The 10,653-nt window shown below is 50.5% G+C and overlaps 1 protein-coding gene across 1 annotated transcript; it reads left to right on the forward strand.

The window, feature by feature from the left end:
- The first annotated feature begins 47 nt into the window (after positions 1-47).
- On the forward strand, positions 48-10,159 carry KLHDC2 (kelch domain containing 2). Its single transcript, XM_039551881.1, has 14 exons — positions 48-126; positions 1,610-1,776; positions 2,502-2,581; positions 3,411-3,528; positions 4,506-4,621; positions 5,817-5,898; positions 5,995-6,078; positions 7,002-7,082; positions 7,158-7,216; positions 7,387-7,496; positions 7,939-8,011; positions 8,635-8,722; positions 9,054-9,106; positions 9,582-10,159. Exons 2-14 carry the CDS (start codon positions 1,621-1,623, stop codon positions 9,703-9,705), a joined length of 1,224 nt encoding a protein of 407 aa, XP_039407815.1. The 5' UTR covers positions 48-126; positions 1,610-1,620; the 3' UTR covers positions 9,706-10,159.
- The last annotated feature ends 494 nt before the right edge of the window (positions 10,160-10,653 follow it).

The following is a 10,653-nucleotide window of genomic DNA, read 5'->3' on the forward strand; positions in this document are numbered from 1 at the left end:
GCGGGTTTCGCGGTGCCGCTGCCACGCGCCTGCGCAGCGCCGCCGGAAGGTGCCGCCCGCCCGGCGGATGTTGCGGCGCGGCCGCGGCTGAGGGAGGGACGGCGGAGGGGCAGCGCCGGGGCCGCGGTAGGAGCGGGACGGGGCCGGGGCGGCTCTGAGGGGCCGGGGCGGCTCTGAGGGGCCGGGGCGGGCGCGGGCCGGTAACGGCGGCGGGCGGGCGCTGCGGGCGCGGTGTCGCGACAGTTGAGCGTGTCGTGAGGAGCCCGCCGGGCCCGCCCTGCGCTCGGGCATGTCGCGACAGAGAACGTGTCGTGAGGAGCCCCCGCCTGCTCGCCGCGGTGTGTGAGGGGGGTGGGCAGAGCGCGCAGGGCGCGGGGGCTGCGGGGAGCTGAGGGGGAAATGGCTGAAGGGACACGGCCCAGCGTGTCTGAGGGGTCAAATTAATCATATAATATTATACGTATATATTATATATAAATATTATATATGTGTTACTTCTCCGAGGCGGTGAAGACACCGCTAGCTCGAAGCAGGCCGGTTTCACGGAGCTGTGGGCAAGGCTTGCTAATCTAAATTAGAAATCGTAATTAAAGCTCACAGATAACCTCTCGAAGGTGGTGCGGCGTCTCCGTCGTGGGAGTGATTAAAATTAAACAGCAAAAGTCCCTCGGGAGTGTTGATGGGGAATATCAAAGCCGGAATATCCAACCCTGGAGTGCAGGGTGTGATTGTCTCACTAAGGTCCTTTTCCCTGGCTTTGGATGCACAACCTTGGGCTGTTTGGCGTCCCTGAGATTTGGATCTTCCCAGGACAGTCTGGGGTTGGGCATTCTGCATGGATTTGGAGCAGGAACATTGGTTCTGTGGAATTTTGCATAGAGTAGGTGACATTGTCCTGCATTGAGGGTTTGTGTGGGGAACACTGAAAAGCTCCAGGATTTGCTGCTGTTGTAGGCAAAGCTGTCACATTTATTCCCTTTTGGATTGGGTTTTTTTGACATCGTGGAATGGTTTGTGTTGGGAAGGGACCTTAAAGCTCATCCAGTCCCACCCCTGCCATGGGCAGGGACACCTTCCACTATCCCAGACTGCTCCAAGCCCTAGTGTCCAACCTGGCCTTGGACACTCACAGGGATCCAGGGGCAGCCACAGCTTCTCCGGGCAGATCAATTAAAGTATTTATAGATAAGATTTTAATTTTTTTTTTTTTTTAATGGTCACTTTGGCTCACATTGGCAACTGAAACCATCCTAAACTGAGCACCACTGATGAGTCCCCACCTGGAACTTTCTTGACTCATGGAATAACTTTTTCCAGTGAAACATCAGAAGCAACAGTGTGTAGTTTCTCCTGCTTTTTTTCCCTGTTTTTCCAAGCCCCACACTGTGCCAGGGTGGGTTTAGGTTGGATTTCAGGAAAAGGCTCTTCCCCCAGAGGGTGCTGGGCACTGCCCAGGCTCCCCAGGGAACGGGCACAGCCTCGGGGCTCCAGGAGCACTTGGACAGCACTGCCAGGGATGCCCGGGGTGGGATTGCTGGGGTGTGTGTGCAGGGCCAGGGGTTGAACTGGGTGATCCAGCTGAAGGAATTCCGTGTCCCTGTGTGTGTAGCACGTCCCGAGATGGCCGATGAGAACGAGGAGCTGCCGGCGGACGAGGAGCTGCCGGCGCCGGCCGAGGACGGCTTTGAGCAGCTGGAGAACGACAGCCCCGCCGAGCGCAGCGGGCACGTGGCCGTCACTGACGGGCGCTGCATGTACGTCTGGGGAGGATACAAGGTACAGCTCCTCTGGAACAGCCACCCACCGCGCTGGGAATTGTGTCCTATCAATCTGGGAGTGACTCTGGGAAATTATTCCTCCCCCGCAACACAGCAGCTCCAATGAACAATTTGTAACACGACATCAGGGTGTTTTGCAACGTTGAAATCAATCACGAGTGTTAAACCTTGGCAGATACACGGATTTTGGGGTGTTGTTTGCCTTTGGCAGCTTGTGAAGAGAATATTGTGTGATTGGAATTGTGCACCCTAGGAGTGGTGATTTTATTTACACAACTGTATTTTGGGTGCTAAGGATCCCAGGGTGGTGGTTGTCACACTGGGGGTGCGTGTGCTGCAGCACCACAAAATCATTTCAGTGACAAAATCATTGTCAGTGAATTCAGTAAATGAACTCCTGTCATGGAGGGGGTGGGGGAATGAAAAAGGAACTTTTGGCTCATTTCTGCTCCCTGGCTTGGGCTATAAAATAGGGGCTTAACTTCATTTACCCCCATCTGGCTCTGCTGGGAACTGATTGTCCCCAGCAGGTGCTGAATTAGGCTGATTCCTGCTCTCCGTGCAGGTGGGAGGTACAGGAGTGTGGGAAGTACAGGCACTGCTCCTGCTGTGATCTGTGCTGTGATTAGGTCCCAGAGGGGTGTAAACATTCCCAGGAGTCTGTAACTCCGTGTGTCAAACATCCTTCTAACACTGCTTTTCCTTCTCTGACCTGTCCTGCAGAACGCCCAGGTCCGGGGATTTTATGACTTCTACCTGCCCAGGGATGAAATATGGATCTACAACATGGAAACTGGAAGATGGTACAGTAAATCATTAATTTGGGGGAAAAAATTAGATAAATCCTTAAACTGGTGTGGAAAGCACACTGAGGGGCTGAGCAGGGAGAGTTCCATGACCTCTTTGTTCCCACTATCAAACTGTTGCAAAAATGTGTAAAAGATTTCAGATTTGGGTTGGTTTTTTTTCTGTGAAAACATCAAGTAAGTTTTCCTAGGGTGAAGTAGGAGAGGCAGCAGGGACAGGCAGCCCGGACAGGAGTGTGTGATCACCACTGGGAGGTGTTTTGGGATTCCTGGGATAGGATGGAGCAGCTGGAAATTGTGTTTGTACCACTTTTGATTCCAGTGGTGGTCAGGGGATCCCTGTTGAGTTTCTGGCCTTTCCAGGAGTTGTTTTTAAAGGTTGATGCAGCCAAAGAAGCTCCTCAGTGCTTTGCAGGAAGTGGGATTTCAGCCGTCCTCCCAGCCCTCCCTGAGGTCAGGGACAGCCTTGGACATGGGCTGGAATCTCCTCTCTGTGGTTAAGATGTTTACAAACAGGAAAAATCCAGGAGCAAAGTGAAACCTGCAGTTTACACAGGTGAATCCTCTTTGCCTGAGGATTCTGAGCATTCCAAACTCCTGAGCTGGGCAGATGGGATTCCTACCCCCAAAAAACCCATCTATTAACTAAACTGCCTTTCCCCCACCCCTCCATCATAGCAGGGTAGTTTTGTGAATTGTTACACCTGAAAAGGTGGGAAGAACTGAGAACTGAATGTCCACAGCGACCTGCTGTGATTAAAACCCTCCAGATAAACCCATCCTTGTTCACTGTGAGCAGGTGAAACATTCCAGCCTGTTTTTCCAGGAAGAAGAGCAAGACAGAGGGAGATGTTCCCCCCTCCATGTCTGGCAGCTGTGCCGTGTGTGTGGACAGAGTGGTTTATCTCTTCGGGGGTCACCACGCACGGGGCAACACAAACAAGGTCAGGAATTCCTTCATCCCATCCTTTCCCATGAGGATTGTGCCCTGGAAGCTTCACAGCCCTGCAGGAACACCCTGACCTGGCACTGGTTCTGTTCTTGTGCAATTCCCCTTACCAACTGGATTGTGTCCCTGCCTCTTGAGTTTGCTGATTTTAAGATGGGAATTTCCAGAGTTGCCTGAAATAATATCAGGAACTGATCTGGAACTGGTCTGGGGTGGCTTGAAATGTTTCTCTTTCCTGGAGTCTGTGATAGTCCCAGAGTCCCAGAACCATTAAGGCTGGAAAAGTCCTCCAAGATCATCAAATCCAATCTTTGACCAATCACTGCCCTGTCAGCTAGAATTAATTAATGATACTTTCTGATAGTCTGGCAGTGTGATCTAAATTAAATAGTTTTGGCCTTTATAAATACATTATTTATATATTTGAATATAAGATCTATTTCATACGTAAATATAAACTAGAAGGAGTTTGATGGAATTTTTGCAGACAGTTTGAAGCAAATCTCATTTGTAGGGTGTGAATTCTCCCCTTCCTGCTGTGGCATTCTGACATTTCAGTTCTTTTATGTAACTGTAGCAGCTGGTTCTCTTCCTGTACAATTATATAAATGCAGAGAAGGGGTGATGCTGTAAAACCCTCCACTTTGTAAACTTTTAAACCATTTTTTACTTGTAAGACAATTGTACTCTGTACACACCTTTATTGTGTCCCACAACAGCTTTTGGATGCTGAAACTCAGTGTCCATAACCCTGTTAGTGGTGTAAAAAGTGTTTGAGTCTGCAAAAAGGGTCAGGATTTGCGAATCCATATTTTGTTCCCAGTGTTTTCAGTGCTCTGGTTTACAGCTAGGAAAAGAACTTTACCTTTATTACTGTTTCTATACCAACACATGTTAATTAAAAGTTACTATTTGAACAGCAGACTTAAGCTTTGAGCTGTGTGAGTTAAAAAACTCTTTTTATTTTCCCAGTTCTACATGTTAAATTCCAGATCCACGGACAAAGTGCTGCAGTGGGTGAGAGTGGAGTGCCAGGGGGTGCCCCCCTCGTCCAAGGACAAGCTGGGGGTGTGGGTGTACAAGAACAGGTGAGGCCCCAGGGAGAGCTCTGCTCTCTGCTGGCTTCTCCCTCCTCCTCCTCCTCCTCCTCCTCCTCCATGCAGTCCCTGTGGCGCTGGCTGCAGATGTTCACCTGGAGAAGAGAAGGCTCCAGGAAGACTTCAGAGCCCCTTCCAGTGCCTAAAGGGGCTCCAGGGGAGCTGGAGAGGGACTGGGGACAAGGGATGGAGGGACAGGACACAGGGAATGGCTTCCCGCTGCCAGAGGGCAGGGAGAGGTGGGATATTGGGAATTGGGAATTCCTGGCTGGGAGGGTGGGGAAACCCTGGAATAGAATTCCCAAAGAAGCTGTGGCTGCCCCTGGATCCCTGGAAGTGTCCAAGGCCAGGTTGGACAGGGCTTGGAACAGCCTGGGATAGTGGAAGGTGTCCCTGCCCACGGCAGGGTGGCACTGGATGGGATTTAAGCTCCCTTCCCACCCAAACCATCCTGGTGATTTTGGAGTTTAACTCCTGTGCTTCTTTGGCCACTCCATGGAGAGAGCTCCCAGTCAGGAAATTTTCTGTGGGATTTGCTGCAGAGACTCAGGAAAGGTGGGAAAATCCTCATGTGTCCCTTCCAGCTGGGGATACTCTGTGATTCTGTGGAATTGCCCACAGTGCTGGTTTTCAGGTCCTTGATGTGGGGAGCAAGCTCATCATCACCACACCTGATAGGATCAGTTTAGATGTAAATCTGTGCAGGGCTGCAGTTGTGGGTGGTTAATTAGGTGGTGCAGATTGTTTTCTGTCACTCCATAGTCCTGTAGGAATTTCTGGCAAAGCCATGCCAGTTTCTAATACACGCTAAACCCCAAAGATAAAACTTGGAGGTAATTCCCATTTAAACCCCAGGAGAACAGTGTGGCAGAGGCCAAAGTGCAGTGACCAGGCAGCACACCCTGACAGCTTCATAGATCTGGAAGTGGAGCAAAGCTTGGAATCCTGAGGCTGGAAAACAGCTCCAGAGGGATTTGATGTGGGTGGGAGGGTTGGTTAGGCAACAAACAGAGCCCCACACCTGGAAAACCAAAGGAGCTTCCCTGGTTTTCTGAGCACAGCCTTTATATTTGTATTTGTATTTATATTTGTGTTTATATTTGTGTTTGTATTTTTATATATTTATATTTTATAACAACAGATGTGACAGAATTTCTCACAGCTCTTGGTCCATGTTTTCCTCCAGGCTGATATTTTTTGGAGGCTATGGCTATTTTCCTGAAGGGAAACAACGCGGAACGTTTGAATTCGATGAAACCTCTTTTTGGGTAAGTAACCCTGGAAGTCATTTTTATTGCAGCTTTTAATATTTACTCAGTGCTTATTAAAACTTGTTGCTTCTTTATGGTTTGTTTTTTTTAAAGAATTCAGGTCTTCCTAGAGGATGGAACGACCACGTGCATGTTCTGGACCTTGAAACTTTCACTTGGAGCCAGCCCATAACGACGGTAATTAATGGTCTGCTGTCAGTTAATTAAGTCACAGCTCAGTAATGTTATTCAGTAGTGTTCTTGGAGCCATTCCCACTGAATTTAAGCCATTCATTTAGACACATCCACTCTCCAAAAAGAGGAAATCTGCCTTTTATTTTGATCTGTCTTCATCCATTTTTTCCTGTCACTTGCTTCGGTTCATGCTTCAGCTGCGCTGTGCTCCCGGGGAGCTCAGGACAGTGAAATGTGTGGTTTGCTGTCACCCTCACTGCCAGGTGATGGCTGGTACCTGTCCCTGGGGTGCTGAATTGTGTCAGGAGAGAATTAAACACTCCTAGTTGCAGATACAAACATTTGGAGTGTCCCAGGAGTGTTCAGGAACAGGGAAATGGGGTAGTGTTGCCACAGGGTTGGAGGAAATGAAATATGAGACAAGGAACTCCAGACTGCCAAAGAATTGCTTTGGTTACTTCATACAGGTCTCAAGTAGTTCAGAAACTCAAGAAAAATTCTGTTTAATGGAATCCCAGAATAGTTGGTTGGAAGGGACCTTAAAGCTCATCCAGTTCCACTCCTGCTGTGGACAGGGACACCTTCCACTATCCCAGGCTGCTCCAAGCCCCAGTGTCCAACCTGGCCTTGGACACTTCATGATTTATGGATATAAGGATTTATTATGTCACTGTCTCATTTACAGTCTGTCTTCTGTGGCTGAACCCTGTGCTAAAAGCAAAATTTATACACTTCAAGAGGGAAAAAATAAACCCCATTTTTAACGAGTTCTCTCATCTCCCATCCATCAAAAAACCAAGTCTGCACACAGGACGATTTACTGGCTGGGTTTTTTCACTCTGTTCCTTGCTGGCCTTAAATCTGAGTTGAGTTGAGCCTTTCTTGTCCTCTGGTGACTGATCTGTGATGTCCCTGTCCCTTTCCAGGGTAAGACCCCGTCCCCTCGAGCCGCTCACGCCTGTGCCACGGTTGGGAACAGGGGTTACGTGTTTGGAGGCAGATACAGGGTAAGCCCAGCCCAGTTTAACCTGTGATACCCCAAACCTCACAGGAGATTTGAACCACGCTCTGCTTCGTTGTAGGAGTCCAGAATGAACGACTTCTACTACCTGAACCTGGACACGTGGGAGTGGAACGAAATGTGGGTACTCAGACTTGAGCTGTGTAAAATTCTTTGTGTCTAAAGAAATTAAACCTGTCCTTGGGTCACTGCAGTATCCTGCAGATAGCTGAACAATAATCAGAGCAGGAAAGAGCAGCAGGATTTTATTGTCCCTCGTGGTGATTTGGGGTGTTTTTATTGCAATCCAGACTCACCCAAGGCATCTGCCCTGTTGGCCGATCGTGGCATTCCTTAACACCGATTTCCTCGGATCACCTCTTTCTCTTTGGAGGATTCACCACGGACAAGCAGCCCCTGAGTAAGTCATTCCAAAGGGATTTGGTGATGGCTTTGTGCTCTGGAACAGCTGTGCACAGGAGCTTGAATGATTGCCTTGAATTCCTTCTAAATTCCTCCTGTGTTCTTGTGATCCAGCTCCTCATGGATCCAACAGCTTCTTCCACAGAGCAGGAGTTGCTGAGGGTGTGGAGACACCAAAACTTCCAGCAATTCATCTGCTCTAAAAATTTTATCTAATGCAAATTGCAATTAGTAACAGCTTTACAGTTCCCCACCCCCATAAACCTCTGTTACATTAAACACCTGTCATCAAACAGGAGCCAATGTTTTATACGGTTTTTTTCCTAAAATATTTATCTTAGAGCAGAAATGGGCTGTGCTACACCAGAGTATTTGTTTATTGCAGCAGCTCACAGGACTGACAGAATCCTGGCTTTATCTGGGATTTTGCTTGTTTTCAGGTGATGCCTGGATTTATTGTATCAGCAAGAACGAGTGGGTACAGTTTGAGCATAACTACTCCGAAAAACCAAGGTATGGCAGACAATTCCCTGGAAACTTGTTACAAAAGGGGTGTGGGATCACCTGGTGGTGGCTGTTGGAGAGAGGATGTTGGTTTCTCCTCACAGCTCTCCTTTTCCATGTGTCCCAGAGGTGCGGGTTGTTGTGTGCTCCCAGAATCGCAGTGAGTGCCACACAGGGCAGGTGCTGCCAGCAGCCTGTGAAACAGCAGGAAACACGGAATTTAGGGTTTGATCCTGGGATTTATGGTGTGATGTGGTTGCAGAGGCCTCTGAACTGTGAGTGCCAGCACCAGAGCTAACTGGAACCAGTGTCCTTGCTCTGCCAGCAAACCGGGAACAGGTCGGTGTCACCAAGGTCCTGGCCAGAGGCTCATCCTGTGCACACCCAGGGCTGTTCTCGGCTTCCTGCTGAGGAAATAGGAGTTGGTGACCTGCAATTTAAAGCCCCAAAACCTCTGTGAGGCACGAGTGTGGCATGGAAAACACAAGTCTTCCTCCCTCTGCTTTGGGAAGTGATCTTAGCCAGGTTAAGGAGTTGAAAGCAGTGATGCTTCCTGGTTTTCCCCCTTCATTCCCTGGCTGGGATGAGGAGCTGGGATTTTGGGTTAATGAAGTGCTGCTTTCTGTTCCCAGGCTGTGGCACACGGCCTGTGCCAGCGAGGAGGGCGAGGTGATCATCTTCGGGGGCTGTGCCAACAACCTTCTGGCCCATTCCAAAGCTGTGAGTTGGTTTTAAGCTTTCCTTTCCCATGGGATCTGCAGTGCTGGATCACTCCAGCATCCTGATCTCGTGGGGATCGCAAACAAAGCCTGAGAGGGAAATGCTTTGCTCCTGTCCAAAGCCCCTCAGTGCAGATGTCTGAAGGCTTGGAGACCTGAAGGCTTCCTCCAGTGTCCCTGCCCAGGGCAGGTTGGAATGGGATGAGCTTTAAGGTCCTTCCAACCCAAGCCATTCTGGGATTCCCTGATTCCATGACTGTGTGAGCCTGGGCTGCTTTGGCTCCTGCTGTGAACCCACAGAACCAATTCTCCCTCTCTCTCCCACCCTCCAGGCTCACAGTAACGAAATCCTTGTGTTCTCCCTACAACCAAGATCTCTCGTCAGGTAAGAAAGCGAGACCTCAACATGGAACTGTCGTGTCCCAGCTTAGCTGGCAGGAGGAAACCGCTGTGAGGGTGGGGAGGCCTTGGCACAGGGTGCCCAGAGCAGCTGTGGCTGCCCCTGGATCCCTGGCAGTGCCCAAGGCCAGGCTGGACATTGGGGCTTGGAGCAACCTGGGACAGTGGGAGGTGTCCCTGCCCATGGCAGGGGGTGGGATGGGATGGGATTTAAGATCCTTCCAGCCCAAAACATTCTGTGATTCTAAGACAAGTGGGGCAGGGTTACCACTAGACCTGTTCATGTTCCTAAAATACTGGAAAGCATTTCCTCTACCAAACGCTGCCAGAGCAGCAGCCAGGTGTGAGGATGGAGCAGGATTCCCCTCAGCACCTTTGGCACTGCCGACAGCACCCCCAGCTGTAAGGAATGAGCTCCCCGTGCAGCCCCATCCCTGCTGACAGCTGCCCTGTGTTCCCAGGCTGTGCCTCGAGGCTGTGATTTGCTTCAAGGAGATGCTGGCCAGTTCCTGGAACTGCCTGCCCAAGCACCTGCTGCACAGCGTGAACCAGCGCTTCGGCAGCAACAACACCTCGGGCTCCTGAGCCCCGGCCGGCGCGGGGCTGCCCCGCCCACAGCCATTAAAGGTGTGTGCTGAACCCTCTCTGTGTGTAGGTAGTCGCTTCTCGCCCCCCCCCGTGCATGTGAACGGCCTAGAGAGAACCTCTTTTTGTGTGAGATGTTCCAATAAATGTATTTAATGCCAGAGGAGACAGAGCCTGAGCTTAAGCTGCAACCAGGTCTGGGGTTGTGCACCCTGAGGGGGTGAGGCCAACCCCGAGAGCGGGGGGGGGGGTCCATGGGGACAGGAGCTGGGAATGCTGAGCACACCACGACTCTGGAGTGTTGCTTTAGTGGAGGCTGCAGGTCGTGTTTAGTCCACAGCTTCATGTTTTGTTACAAATGCTTAAGGTCAGAGAAGCAGGATCTGGAAGTTGTCCCGTTGTCGGTCCATAAACTGTCGTAAACCTTGAGATGTTAAAGCACCACTACTCTCTGCTTGGCTGTAGTTTGGTTTTTTTTGGAATTTTTATGTTGTGGAACTTCAATTGTGAACCTTAGGTAGCAGATATTCTGCCCTGCGAGTGTAACTGAGAGTGCTCGTGCCTGTTCCCTGCACCTGGAGCTGCCCCAGGGATGGCCCCTGGCTGTGGGGACACGGAGAGGGGCAGCCCTGCCCCGGCTGACCCAGCTCTGTGGGGACATGGGGGACAGGGCCAGGCCGTGCTGCTGTGGGGAAGGGGGGATCGTGTTTTAAGCTGTCTTCAAAAAACAATTAAAAACTTTGACTTGTAGAACAATTCCTGTGCTGTAATTCCTGAGAGATCCCGTGGGTTTATCCTGACTCCCAGCCCTGCTCTTCCTCCCCTCCACAGCGTTCTGACACAGCTGGGCTGGGGGGATCTGGGCCTGCACCTTCCCTCTCTCCACAGCCAGGGAGTATTTGGGGGAAAACACAATTCCACCTTCCCAAAGGAAGCATTCTCCACTGG

This window comes from Corvus cornix, chromosome 5 (assembly GCF_000738735.6).
Source record: "Corvus cornix cornix isolate S_Up_H32 chromosome 5, ASM73873v5, whole genome shotgun sequence".
Classification (NCBI taxonomy): Eukaryota; Metazoa; Chordata; class Aves; order Passeriformes; family Corvidae; genus Corvus; species Corvus cornix.